This window comes from Ictalurus furcatus, chromosome 1 (assembly GCF_023375685.1).
Source record: "Ictalurus furcatus strain D&B chromosome 1, Billie_1.0, whole genome shotgun sequence".
Classification (NCBI taxonomy): domain Eukaryota; kingdom Metazoa; phylum Chordata; class Actinopteri; order Siluriformes; family Ictaluridae; genus Ictalurus; species Ictalurus furcatus.
This window is the reverse complement of record NC_071255.1, coordinates 18,199,087-18,214,199: the sequence shown is the minus strand read 5'-3', so window position 1 is coordinate 18,214,199 and position 15,113 is coordinate 18,199,087. Positions and strand designations below refer to the sequence as shown.

At 36.8% G+C, this 15,113-nt stretch overlaps 1 protein-coding gene across 2 annotated transcripts; it reads left to right on the top strand.

The window, feature by feature from the left end:
• The first annotated feature begins 3,999 nt into the window (after positions 1 to 3,999).
• On the top strand, positions 4,000 to 15,093 carry frrs1b (ferric-chelate reductase 1b). 2 transcript variants are annotated; one of them, XM_053630502.1, is made up of 16 exons: positions 4,000 to 4,217; positions 5,176 to 5,374; positions 5,821 to 5,975; positions 6,122 to 6,216; positions 6,294 to 6,426; positions 7,389 to 7,571; positions 7,657 to 7,755; positions 9,189 to 9,339; positions 9,458 to 9,571; positions 9,651 to 9,766; positions 9,847 to 9,933; positions 10,723 to 10,820; positions 11,407 to 11,465; positions 11,897 to 12,040; positions 12,433 to 12,527; positions 13,732 to 15,093. In XM_053630502.1, exons 1-16 carry the CDS (start codon positions 4,212 to 4,214, stop codon positions 13,822 to 13,824), a joined length of 1,827 nt encoding a protein of 608 aa, XP_053486477.1. In that variant the 5' UTR covers positions 4,000 to 4,211; the 3' UTR covers positions 13,825 to 15,093. The 2 variants fall into 2 exon arrangements, with proteins under 2 accessions (XP_053486477.1, XP_053486467.1); XM_053630492.1 differs by lacking the exon at positions 4,000 to 4,217 and having other exon boundaries at positions 5,096 to 5,374.
• Positions 15,094 to 15,113: the final 20 nt, after the last annotated feature.

The window sequence follows — 15,113 nt, the reverse complement described above, 5'->3', positions numbered from 1 at the left end:
GAAGCCCCAAGTGTGTCTTATTTTCTTCTGCCGCTTTTACTGACTTTGATTGTGTGTGTGTGTGTGTGTGTGTGTGTGTGTGTGTGTTGTGTGTGTAGATGAAATAGATGTGTTGATGTGTAGATGTGTTGGTATGAAATTTTTGGAGTTGAACAATTTTGAATCTTTTGGTATCTTTGGAAATAAGATCGTGCTAAATAAAAGGCTTCTAATAACCTATGGTTCTTACATTTCTCAACTTGAAATTTGTATTCTACAAGTCTTGTTAACAATGTGACTCATTAGACATTGCTCACTCTGTACTCATGCACTTAATATACACTTCACAAAATTAACTGGAAGCTAAATCAAGTGTGAGCTTCAGTGGCTCACTAGCACCCCTTTATGGACAAAGCCTATATTGGGTAACCTTAATTAAACATAAAATAATAATAATTTAAAAAGAAAAGTTTATCAGTTCATTTTGAACAGAAGCTGTTAAATTAATGAATATTAAACACACACACACACACACACACACACACACACACATACAATGACGTCCAAAAGATATGCATTACCCTTCCACACTGGAGAAGGTCTAACATGCTGTAATTGAATTTCACACTGTGCTACAATAATCAATACGTGGCTGAACACATTATGTTTAACGGTGCAACTCGATAGGCAATTTTTCCTGCTGAATTATAGCATAAGAGCTGTATTAAAACATAATGGTGAGAACATCTCAGAGTTTTGCTACATGCTTTTAACATATAACATCTAATGTTCATCAAATTTCCCAAAATTAATGCTTAGAACTGGGTAATTACTTCCTCAATAAAAGGAAGTTTTTAATATTGAGCAGCAATAATTACTGATAATAAGCAGTTGCAGGAAAGTTCAAATCAACTGTGATTAATACTGCACCAACTACCCTGTATTGGGTCCGAGCAGGCTCCTCAAACTATACAAACAGAATATCTCTGAATAATCTCTGAACAACCTCAAACAGAATATCTCTGAATAATCAAGTATTATCAAATCTAAAATGTTTTATATCTGTCTGTGCATAAACTTAATTTTTTCCTATTCATTTTGTGTAAGTAAATAGACTGGTTATTAAAGGAACATAAATCAATCAATTTGTTAACGTATGTGAATTCTTGGAACAACCCTTTATCACACTGCACTGCGGAGATGGTGACATTAAGGTTGTAATCATAACTATCATTCACATAAATAATATTCCATAAAGCACACAATTAAAGTGAATATATCGGAAGCAGGAATCCTGTTATCAAAGTGTGCAGCGGAAATGCTGAGATGAGTTGTGTATAACTTCACCTTGAAGGCTGTAATCAGAGGGAATTTTACATCAATGAGTAAACTTTATTGTAACAGCTGGTCTGTATGTTGCCTCTAATTGCAGTGTACTTTGTTATATAGTTTTTTCAATGTTGTAAATAGTCTCACGTTATTACATACTTTAGACACTAACAGGATTTTAGCTTGATGTTATTGGCCCCTAATCAGAGAATATGACTTGACTGAGTAACTCCTCACTGCTTGAGATACAAAAGTATAGTAGAGACAGATCAGACCAAGTACAGGCTCAGGGTTCACAGTCTCACCATTAAAAAAGGCAGAAGAACAGCTGGCTGCCAAGAGAAGAGAGACAATGGGCTCAAAACATGACAGGGAAGGTGAAGACAGAAATTTCACACCCAATTTTTAAGCATTAATCTCAACCTTCAGCGATATGACTCTGAAAAAGAGAAATCTCTCAGCATCACTCACCACAAAATATGTAACGCCTAAGAGCAGTGATTGATAGACACCTCCCCACTCTAATTAAATCTCCATCCTCATATCTGCCAACCTCACCGCCAATCACTACTGTTATTACCGTTGTCCTTATTGTTGTAATACTTGTAATTCTTTTTTTAAAAAATTTCTGATTATGATGATGGTTATGATGATGATGATGATGGTTGTTAGAGCCATCTTAAATTTCTTTTGCATTAGAGCAGAATATTTGTCTCATTACTTACTGAAATGTGTCTGAAAGATCAAGCAGCTCAGAACGCAATTGAAAGGGCAAAGGACATTGCAACACAACTTGAAAGCACTGTTGCACCAGACAATAGTATATCAATAGTCTCCAAGACTAAATCTAGATCAAATACCCCTCAAGGCTCAAGTCACACTAGTCATTCAAGTTGAACATCGAGATCTTCTGTGTCCTCTACTGCATCTTCATGAAAACTGAGGCCAGAAAAGTAGTTTTGATGGCACGTACAGCTGCCCTAACAAAGAAACATGCTTTAGGATTAAATTAAGCTAAAATAAAAGTCATGAAAGAAAAACTGGAAATTGAAACTGACTTAGCTGCCTCAGAGGCTGAAATTAATGTTTTGGAAAGTTTTGAAAAATTCCCTCAAGGAAATCCAGTTGATGAAGTGAATACGTACCTTGAAGAGCAGCAAAGGCCTTTTCAGGTACCCATTACTACTGAGCATCAGCAATCTGCAGTAGATTATGCACCTATAAATGTTATTCCAAAAACTCTTCTTCAAAACACCATGCAAAGTAAACAATACTTGTAACAGCTGAACACAGTAGCAGAAACAATTCACATGCAGGTTGATGGTGCATCCACAAATCAACAAATGAATGATCATCCAACATGTGAAAATATTCTTCTCGACATAATGAGATAACAGAGTGACCTGACCGAAATGCTGCTTAGACAACAAAGCTTGGCTCTCCTGCCAACAAGAGAAATCGCTTTTTATAATGGAGATCCTTCGAGTTTTATTCCATTCATTCAAGCCTTTGAGTACAGCATTGTGAATAGAACAAATTCACATCTGGACAGGCCAGAGATCTGGTCCGCAGCTAGATGCACATGAATCCTAGCAGAGGCTATAAGGAAGCACAACAACTACTTCGAGATCATTTTGGAGATAACGTAAGAGTGACAAATGCCTATATTGAAAAGACTCCACTATGGCCTAACATTAAGATGGAAGACTGTCAAGCTTTGAAAAGATATGTCTGTGCTCCCACAGCTTCATCTCTGTGTCTCCACTGATTCACCACCACACTGTGCCTGTTAGATCTGCATTTCACTAACAGTATACACGGTACTATCTGTATTACCAAATATAACCAAACATATCCCCGTGCTACCTTTACACTACCTGTTCATCAGATTAGAGAATTTCTCAAATCAGTTTGCAATTTAGCATAACAATAACAATCCTTACGCTTACATCTGTGCTAGTAATACACACATATACCGTGCAGTGTGTAAGTTCCAGTATACAGATGTTTAGTTAAATGTAAAAATGCATTTTTGTGATCTTTAGGTGATGGATAGGTTTAGGTGATAGAAAATACAGTTTGTACAGTATAAATATCATTATGGAAATTCCCCAAAAAACATGGAAACCCAATAGTGTGAGTGTGTGTGTGTGTGTGTGCCTGCGCCCGAAAGTAGCAGTGGCCACCCCATGTATAAGACTCTAGTTCCGCCACTGACTGGTTGGCATTATTATTATTATTATTATTATTATTATTATTATTATTATTATTATTAGTTGCACGGTGAGGCAGTGGATAGTGTTGTCTGTGCTCTGAAGGTGTGCTGTTGTAGCAAGACGTTAGCAGCAGATCTTTTACATTAAATATTGTAAGGTGCGAGGTGAGGCCTCCATAGATCGGACTTGTTTGTCCAGCACACCTTTCAGATGCTCGATCGGATTGAGATTGTTTAGCGCGTCAATGAGCCATTGGCGGCCATGGCAAGGACTGGCTACTGGGAGTGCTATTTGCGAAGGGTGCTTGGACCCCGCTTTTTTGTCATAGACATATAAATATGTCTACAGCGTTTGTTATTAGTGTTAATATTGTTTTCCTGATGCTTTTGCTACATTGTACTACATTAATAAACATATCACCCCAGTAAAGCCACTCCACACTGAGCACAGGTCTGACGGGTTTATCAGGGTGTGTTCGAATAATAACAGTCGGAGCTTCAGATCAACATCTCATATGTTCTAAAAAGCGGCAACTGTAGTAATGATTTGTAGATCAGACTCATGTACTTCCTTGTTGTGCTCCGCCCCATCGTGCTGCTCTGAGCCAATCCGAGCGCTCCTTCTTACAACTCTACAACTCAGGGGAAACGGCTCAGTTTACGTCACTCCATTCACCATTGTGGAATAATGGAGGTATGTCCTTTTACTCTTCACCTTCAACTGCTGATAAATATCGCACTTTTCTTAGTCTGTTTACGCGTTTAAGCAAACGTTTGAGCTCCTTCATGTCTTTCCTTTTTCCTTTCGTGTAAATACTAAATAGCCCGGAGGTTGTGACTGAATGGAAGTGAATAATTGGGGTCCTCGTGTTGCTTGATTTGCAGTTTACATTACTAACAATAATCTGTAAAGCATTATCTTAAAGCGGATCAACACTAGAGCAAAGTGCACTCTCTCTCTCTCTCTCTCTCTCTCTCTCTCTCTCTCTCTCACACACACACACACACACACACACACACACACACACACACTGATAGACACTGCAGCCACAACAGTGTCATATTTATATGCAAAATAACTGTGTATATAACTAGAATTTTCTTTAGTGATAAATATAAATGTCAAAAACAAAATTAATTGAGCATGAGTGATGGGCATGTCTCTTTTTATGTTTGTTATATTTAACTGTAAAATATAGTATACTGTAGTCTACTTTTCTTCAATGATAAATATAGAGGTAGCAAGTTGCTGTTTCATCAGACACATACACATGTTTTATTAAAAGACTATGCATATTTAAACATACTTAATATATTTTCTTGGAAACTTTATGTATTTAATGGTGAAATTGACTTCTGAAATTTGTGAAATTCAATACTTAACCCCCTCTGGAGTGACAGCCTGCTGCACGTAGGCTCTTATCTTTACACGCAGCTTGTTTTTCATGAGCTGCTTATTCAGCAGCAAAAGCTGTGCCCTACATCTACATGTCGTAAGTGGTCACATGACGTAAGAGTTGTTCATTTTTATCCATTTCAACAGCTTCCACACACACAGATATGCATGATTGTTCATGGTAGTCACAGCTAACAAAAGCACAAGTTTCTCTCTGATCTTCTTTTTCACTTGTTTATTTGTTTGAATGCTCCAGATCTCCGTGAAGATGAAGGTGCTGTTGTTCCTGTTTGTTGTGTGCATAAAGTCTGTCGATAACTACAGAAATGGAAAGGTAAAAGAAGCTTGTCAGGACATGATGCCCGACCATCATCGTCATGGCCCCAGCCCTACATCTCCACCATACACCATCACTGTGGATAAGTCTATATTCAGTCCTGGTGATCAAATTAAAGGTACGTAGATATCATGTTACGGCTGCTATATCGTTCGGACTTGGCCTTGATTCCAGTCAAGTAGAGCACTTCCGGTGTTGTTATGTGAAACCTATCGGAAACCTATATGAAGCTTTTACGTGAACCTCTACAGAATTCTACGCTTATGCTTCATTTCATACCTACAACCCCCCACCCCCCACCCTCGTGCTAATATTTTTGCTGTCTTGGATCTTATGTTTCAGGGCAGAATTTAGGTTTAGTAATAATAATATCAGAATGAAAATCTTTTTCTAAAATTATTCATCACACATGATTTTCTAATATTGATCACATTTATTAGCATGTCATTTCTCACAGTGGCTTGAGAACATGTTTACCATTGTTAAGAACTCTGTACCGCATTTAAATGCATGTCAATGCAGTTAAATTCTTTATAACATAGAGATTCCCTTTCCTATTCACAGTGACTGTATCAGCAGTGTCTTCAGAGAACAATGCGTACTTTGAAGGCTTTCTTATACAAGCCCGAGATGCTGCAAATCTCGACGGTGGATCTGTTGGAACTTTTACTCTCCTTAACTCCTCCATCTCACAGCTTCTTTCATGTCACCACAGAGAGGTTAGCAACTCAAGAATGTTACAGAGGCCTTGAGATGATACTGATGATAAGGAAATAAGAAACTGGTCTGTTGTTTATGTTATGCTACACTGAAGTATGTATGACATGGTTAAAAAATAAATTATAATGTTGAACTGTTTTGTAAGGGCTCTGCTGTGAGTCACACCAGTGATCACCATAAGACAGAAGTTCAGGTGATCTGGATGGCACCACAGAATCCCCCGCCTGGTGTGCAGTTTCTGTGAGTGTCCACATTACAGTGTGTATCCAACCAGTTTACTGAGTGAGGAATTGATGAATATGTTGTGTGCATTTCAGAGTAACTGTGGTTCAGAAATTTGAGTTGTTCTGGGTGAAGATTCCAGGTCCTGTATTGTCTCTAAATGGTGCATCTCCTTCAACACCATTATCTCCTCAGACAACCACAGCTTCCACACCTCTGCCCCGCCCGGTGAGTCCTGCTACATCACGAGCTTATCACGATTTCTGTAATAATGTTTATAGGGTTGTGAAAACCATATTTAAATAATGCCATGCACTCATTTTTAATAAATGCATATCTATGATCGTCTGTTCAGTCCTGAACTGTTCTGTTTGAGCATGCATCAGTTTGCTAACAATGCTGAAATTAAAGTTATTATGGTTTGGGGTTATACACAAACATATCCAAACAAATGATGTGTTTGGGAACTGCAAATCTTTTCCACTTAAGCTGCCTTGAGCCAATGTGTTCACTTCCCAGGATGGCATATAACGTGTGAAACCCTACACCGAACACACCTCGTGTGGCATATGATTAACAGTGTGATGTGTGTTCTCTCTCTTGTAGCTTTGCCCAAGTGGCCCAGCCTGAGCCTCACAGTATCATGCATGTTTTTTTCCCCCCAAGATTGCATGCTTGTGTTTATTCAGCACATTTTAACTGGATTCTTTAACTGGATTCCCTCAAGGAAGTTGAGCATATTTTGAGTAGATGGCATTCTTTTTGAATTGAGGTCACAGAAAAAAATCGAAGACACATTTAATTTAGCACAACATGACATTTAATATCTTGGGTTTTTACAGATGTCAGCGGTCAAAAATGTGCATGTTTACGTTATAATGCTGAAGAAAAAGCAAAATCAGTTTAAAAGTCTTCACCTGCTTTTCTGAGTGTGATAAACGTGTTCTATATTAATTGGTATGCTCACACTTTGCTCACTATTTCATATCCTCTGAGCAGGGCGTGGTAATATGTTTTCTGCCTTTGTTAATAATAATAGTAAAATAGAGTTCCTCTTTTCCATTAAACAACAGCAATTGTAAACTTGACTGTAAGTCATAATCTAATCCTGTTAATAATGAAGAATGTGGTCAAGGTACCTGTCTCTGGCGAGTAAATATTTCTTTGCTTCTCACCTGACTCCCTCACAGTTCACTTCAGAACACTGTGGAAGTACCAAGACTTGCCTGAGAGACCCAGAAGGCTGCAATCCTGAGAACGATACACTCTGTTACTTCCTGTCCTTCAGAAAAGTCGGGCAGGGTGTACAGTTTGAGCTCAGTGGACCGGCTTCGGGTTACATCTCCTTTGCCTTGTCAACAGATAAATGGATGGTAGTGTAACATGTTCTTGTGTATAGCACAATTGGTTAGTTGTTGAGAAAATGTGTTCCGTAAATGTACATATGCCTGTTTTTAGGGGAATGATGATGTCTACTTGTGCGTCAGTGACGCACACAGCGTCAACATCACTGCTGCTTATGTTGAGGGAAGGACACATCCAGTGACTGCTTCAGAGGTACTCATCTATCTGCCTCAGCTCAATTTCAGATTGGCACTGGCACATATAGAGCATACATGATTAAAGGAATGATTGACAGAGAAATATTTACACAAGTAGTGAAGACGAATAAAAGTGTGCACACTGTATTCCAAAATCATGTACTTGTGTCCAACACATAGTATTTATATTATACAGTGGCAGAGACGTAGGCAAGTCTATTTCGATGCAGTTTAAAGTGAATATGTGACAATTTTATAGTAGGTGATATGGCAAACGTTGCGATTGCTTTATAATGTTTTTGTGATGCATGAATATTTGGTATCTAAAAATATTTTTCATTTGCTAAGATTTGATTATTAAAGCAGCAACAAAACAGTTTAAGAAAAACTTCAGACTAAAACTTTGCACAACTGTTTGTCCAACTATATCTGACTGAAAATAACCCAATACACACAGATACACACTAGAATATATATTATTCATTTAATTCACTAGTTTAATTCAGTGCTTTTTGTGCATCCATAAAAAATGCACAAGTACTTGTATATAATATAAAGTAATATACAAGTTTATATTATATAATAGTATTTATGCATTACTCTTTTATAAAAGGTAATGTTGACATAAACAGTAAACTGAAGAAATTCATTGTCGGTGACTGGGTGTCTGCTAAAGCTAGTGGCATCACATTACAGGTGTATGACGTCATGCGCCGTCAACTAGGAAGCAGCTTATACTTCCAGTCAGTAAAAAAACCTGCTAGTGTTCTATTTGAGATATTACCTTTCTAAAATTCATACACTAGACAGTAGAGTACAAAGTGCATAGTGTAAGTGTATAGTACGTAATTTGGGACACAACTTTAATATTTTACTCTCTGAAGCGTGTTTTCAGAACAGAAGTAACGTAATGAGTAAATGCACCCCGTGCCGCACTCAGACCAACTAATCGATAATGAAATTCGTTGACAATGATTTTCATAATCGATTATTATCGATTTTATCGATTAGTTGTTGCAGCGCTAGACCTGTCACTTAAAGTAAACAACAATGGCGTTAGAAAAGCCTGACAATCTTGATAATACTCAGAAAAGTGTATCATGACATTCATGTATAGTGAAATTAATAACATACTGTCATATCGCCCATCCCTAATGCTAAATGTTTGTATGTTTGTATCTATGCTCATACATTTCCTTACTTATCTAAAACAGGAATAGTAGCTCCAGTTTATATGTAGAGAAGAAAAACATTTGGAGTCATTTGGAAAAAGAAGAAGAAATATTTGTATATTTCCCCCCTGAAATATTCCTTTAAAAATGACAATGCTCAGCACTCTGTTATGTTTCAGTCTTCGAATTAGCCTTTAAAAACGATTGTCTTTAAGTAATATTCCTGATATGTTATCAGAAGGTCTTCTCTCTGGTCTTTGCCCTCTTGCTGCTCTAGAATGTTTTGAGAGAGACTGCATGGCGGCTGGCTGATGGGGTCATTCAGTGCAGCTTTCACAGAAACATACACATCCCCACCCCTAATCAAGACAGATTTAACCTGGATCAGATGTACTACCTCTTCATGGCTCATGGTCGGGCAGAGAATGGTAAACCTCAACTGTTATTTTCCTTACTTGACAACCGTACTCTCAAAACAGCGTGTTGTACACGGGTAATATTTCATTGTGTTTGTTTAATGATTCTCCTTTCATCTGTCCACTGTAGGGAGAATCCATAGACATGACCGACAGCCCCTTATTTCAGCAAACCAAGTAGTTATTACTGGGCCACCAAAGGATCTGACTGGCTCTCGTGCTCCCTTACTCATCAAATTCCATGGTGAGAGTGAATAGAGTGTTTGGTACAAACCATCAGTACTACAAAATTATTCGATCTGATCATGTTTCTGTGTTTATAGCTGCGTTCATGCTCATTGGCTGGATGATGACTGTCAGCACTGGAGTAATTATAGCCAGATACTTCAAACCTGACTGGCCTGAAACAACTGTTTGTGGACAGAGAGTCTGGTTTCAGGTAGGAAAATATGAAATGAAGACATGATCATTATTGTTATTCATAACAGGTATTGACAATAAGACATCTTGTGTCTACAGCTTCACAGAGGTCTCATGTTGCTCACAGTCCTTCTGACATTCATTGGCTTCATATTGCCTTTTGTATACAGGAGCGGCTGGAGCAAGGTAATACACACACACACACACACAGTTGGTGTGACTAATACTCATTTGTGTGTCACATTTTCTCTCAGCCCCCGCCACCAAATGTATGACCATATGACCATATGACTGCTTATTATGTCTGAATGTGTCACACACTCACATGTCTCTCCATACGGAATACATTTAGGGGGAATACATTGAAAAAGTTGGTACAGTAAGACTATTTATTATTATTATTATTATTATTATTATTATTATTACCACCACATAGTGGAATTTTCCTCAGTGATTTTAGATACATTCAGATATAATATTTTTCAAAGTAATGAACATAGAACATTAAAAAAAAAAATGTAGTATTTATGGCTCACAGTTCCAGGGTTCGATCTTGAGCTCGAGTTACTGTTTGTGAGTTTTGCATGTTCTCCCCAGGAACCCAGGTTCCCTTTGGGTTCTCCAGTTTCTTCCCACCTTCCACAAACATTCTTGTAGGCAGATTGGCCACTATAAATTGCTTATAGGTGAGAGTATGTGTGTGCATGATGAACATCTGAAAACTGGGGTTACATTTCATTACCTGCTATGGCGACAGTGCCACCAATAGAGGTCATTATTTCACCATTTTAATGATAAATGCGCAAGCTGTCTATCCTTTTCCAAATCACCTGGCAACACTACGCATGTGTGTGTCTAGTGTGTGATTCATTAAAAGCTGTGCCAGCTCCACTGTGTGGACACAGAGGCGTGGGAGTAAAAAGGTTAGCCATAATCATATCCTCCAGGGTAACACTTTGTATGTGTTTTCCTAAGCGTGCAGGCTCACACCCTTACTTTGGCTGTACTGTCATGACTCTGGCTGTTATCCAACCCATCATGGCTCTGTTTAGACCTGCTCCAGACTCCTCCAGGTAAAACAGGGTTATCTCTTACTAAATCCTGTCTTTTGGCAAGGCCAGTTAATGTGTTCTTTAGAGTAACCTTCATATTATTTTTGAATCCAAAGTCAGATACCAAATTCTGGGAATCTGAATATATGTGCATATATAATCGGTTGCCAGTTTATTATGTAGCTACAACCACTGGCTATTTCATCAAGTACACCTATAGTTTATTTTGTTCAGACAGGTGACCGGGAAAAAAACGGTGACATGGGTGACATTTTACTGTCACTGCAGAGGGTCACTGCAGATCAATACAAATTATTTTGACTGATCACCTTTATCCTGATGGGAGTGCTCTCTTCCACATCCATAGGGCAAGAGGGCTTACTGAATGAGTTGATGAGTATGAAATCATATGCTATGCCTTTATAGTCACCAGATCTCAACCTAACCGAACACCTCTGGGAAACTGATCAATGATTGTATAGCAAGGGAGATATACCCCAAACTGTCAACTCTGTGTGCATTTTAGATAGAAAGACATATTCAGAATGTGCTGTTATTGTGTATTCTTCATTTACTGTTTGCTTTATATTTGTTTTTCTCTTTTCAGGAGATATATTTTTAACTGGGTCCATTTGGGCACAGGCACTATAGCCCAGGTGCTAGCTGGTAAGCATCATCTCTGCTGCTATATTGTAGATTTAAAACAGAAAAAAATGAATATCAGATAAATTAAGTGATGAGTAGTAATTATGTAGGTGAAGACAAACTATTTACATAAATTACTTTGGATTTATCTCTCTCTCTCACTATTTAGTTCTTTAAATCCCAGTGGAAGCATAACCTGTTACATTCCATCAGGTCTAATAGACACAAATGGCACTTCTATATATTTACTGTTGGTTTTTTTTTAACCAAATTGTGTGGGTTATGATTGCAATATGACTGAATGAGTTTTAAGTAAAGTAAGGTAAGTATACCTTTGTATAAGTTGTGCTCATTTCCAAAAATACCCACATTCAAATGAACTGTACCACTATATAAAAGACATACAGGTAATAATCATTCATATTAACATGGGTTTTTCCTCTTGGTTTTAGTTGTGGCCATCTTCCTGGGCATCCATCAGCAGGCTCTGCTGCTCCCTGCCTCCTGGACCACAGGACTCCTGGCTGGCTGTGTGGTCTGGTTTGTGTTGGCAGACTTGGCACTAGAGATGCACAGGAGGGGTATTTATCCTATAGGTTAGTGTACTTTTACAATCCAAAATGTTCTGTCTGTGCTTTAGCACTCTGCTTCCTCTTGAATGACCTTACTTGCCATACAGAGCAATAATTTGGGCCATGGAGGTGATTAAAGCTATTATGCTTATGGGAAGAAAATCAATTGAACTGTCAGATTGCATTAAATTATAAAAGGCTTTTTGGGTATGTTGTTAGAAATTGCTGTGTTGCTCTGAATACTAATGACTAATGCTAGAGCTGTTCAGAACAAGTTTTATGTTGGCAAATTATATGCAAATTATTGTACAGGATGTAACAAAATGTTAGTCTTATCAAAGTAAAGTACGGTCTCTTTTTTTTTTTTAATCTTACACTTTTTAAGTCTCACATAATGTTCTTATTTTTTATTTTAGGACATTTTTTCAGAAACTTTCAAGTCTACACAGAAAACCTCCAAACAGAAGACAAAGAGGGGATTCTGTTTGTTCAGTCCGAGAATGAGAGCAAGGTTAGATGATGAACACACACTTTGTTTTTTAATGGATAAATGTAGTCATCTCCAGAATTATTAGCATCATTATTATTAGCACTTATTATTATTATTATTATTATTATTATTATTATTATTATTATCAATTATTAGCATTAGCAAAAAAAATAAAGTTATGAAAAATTACTTTGTGGTTAATTGGAGAATATGAGCGGAATCTAACCTTTAATTGAAAGACGTTTATTTTAACAAAATAGAAAATATAAAGTGTGTATATACAGTACTGTGCAAAAGTTTTAGGCATCCTATATTTTTAGTACAAACTTTGTTATAGATTTTTTATTTTATGACTTCTACGTTATCGAGTCAGTACAAAAAATATTTTAGATTCCCAAACATTGGTTTTTTAGCACAAAATTAAATGTTACAGAAAAATTTTGTATGTCAGTAAAGAAAGCAGCACATTATGTAAGAGACACTTTTCAGACAATAAACACAATGACAGCTGCTGGGTTGTGCTGCAAAAATAAGACGCAAGTGCGACAGTCAAAGTCTCCAGAAGAAAAGTGACTGTTTCTACAAGATGATCAATAACACTTATAAAACTGCACTAATTGTAACGGAGACTACTAGTTTTATTAGAATTTTTTGTCACACCAGATATTGCCTTTGTTTCATTTACAACAGTTTACTGCTCTTTACAGTATTTAAAAATATATACATATATTTTTTTGAAGGCATCTACAGCATTTCTTTGCATGTGCCTAAAACTTTTGCACAGTACTGTGTTTACAATTATTGACACATTTTGTTTGTCACCAAATGAAACATTTTCACCAGTCAGAATGATCTGCAATGATTGCAGATCCCAAATGAACTGTTTAAATGCATTGTAAACGGGACACTCCGTAGGCAACTTAAATTATATGTTTGTTACGTGTAATCAAAGCCGAACTTATGTCCATGCATAGAGCTGGGTGCTGCTAGTGTTTATAAATTATTAAATTATTTGCATTTGTGTGAATTTTAAATGGGCAGTGAAAAGAAAAATGTGTGACCGGAATAAAGTTGCACAGCATTTCATAATTGTCTTATTTTTCTAGATGAAAGAAAAGGCTTTCTTCTGCATTGCCTTTTAGTTTGCCTAGTTTGTTGTCTTGGGTACAAATAGTTTTGTCAAGAATTTTTCTTCACCACAATTAACCAGACATTTTTTTTTTAGGGATCTTCTTTTAAAACAATTGTTTTGGCAGTCTACCTGTGTGGAAACCTTGTATTTCTGGCTCTTCTTCTGGCCACCATCAGTGAGATATGATGTTGAAGGATAACAAACCATGTGCCTTACTAATGGCTGCTTTTGTACTCGGCTACTGTTTGAGAAGCTGAAGATGCCTTATTGAAGGTTGTTCTTACTATGATGCACACTGGATAACTTGATCAACTCTTTTAAAGCAACATTCCAGCAGATAGTTTTAAGAAGTCCATTTTCCAGAAAAACTGGATGTTTATGTGCCAAAGAAATGACACAGGAGTTTGAACTGATATTGCCATGAGGCAAAGATACAGAATGTCACATTATTTGTTTAGTTTTTGTGCTTGAATCTTTGTATTCAAAATGTCAATGATTTTGCTTGAATGATTTCTGATGGATCTGTATGCAGAACATTAAAGCAGAAGTGTGTAGATGAGTTTGCTGAATGAACACAGAGAGAAGTTCAGCACTTGCCCTTCTTATTATGATTTTATGAAATCTCAAGTTTTAAATAGGTTTTTGTGGTATTTGACAACCATTACATTTGGACTAGACTACATTTTACTATGTACTATGTTTCTTATTCTACTTTACCAAGACAAATCATTTGTTTGTTTAAAGTAAATGGCAGAATAATCCAGATTATAATTCTGATTTGACATATGAGTGCATCAAATCAAAGCATGTAATGTTCAATATTACTGTGATATATCAGAAATGAAAACTGTGTTACTTATAACTCATGCATAATATATATCTTAAGTCACAGGTTCTCAATTTTGATATGTATTTGGGGTCAGAGAAGATTGTAATGAAGTTCTATGCATATAAAATTATCTATGGAATATTTAATAAAAACAATGGAAGCTATCAGATTATTATTACATTTTCATTAGCCTTCATTTATTTTTTAGTTCCTATTAATTGTCTTGTCCAACATGGTATTATGTTAAAGTAGCCTTTTGCACAGGCAGTGTGCAGGGCAGCTATTTAAAATAAAAAAGAAGCATATTATCGTGTTGCATGGTCATGGTTTCTAGGTAGAAACACTACAAAATCCAATATTCATGCTATTTTTTGCAGGGTATGCCCAAAATCTAAACAGCACATGGGTGATACTTCAGTCTATAGCCTACTGCAGCTTTGTGTGCTCTGGCATGGGTCAAAATTCAAACTTTCAGGGACAAAATTCAAACTGATTCAGAACGTAGAATCGAAAATCCACTGGATGAACAAACTGTGATCATGTATAGAAGCCACAAAAAGGTTGAGAGTATCTGCCTTAAGTTTATATGAAAGATAAAGTGGAAATTAAACATTTTTACACTGTGACTGTCTTTTCAATTTTGTAT

Coding starts and splice junctions, on each gene's coding strand:
- frrs1b (XM_053630492.1), top strand. CDS start 5,167: ATGCTCCAGATCTCCGTGAAGATGAAGGTGCTGTTGTTCCTGTTTGTT. Junction 6,427..7,388: donor CCACACCTCTGCCCCGCCCG/GTGAGTCCTGCT, acceptor ACTCCCTCACAG/TTCACTTCAGAACACTGTGG. Junction 9,767..9,846: donor GACAGAGAGTCTGGTTTCAG/GTAGGAAAATAT, acceptor TTGTGTCTACAG/CTTCACAGAGGTCTCATGTT.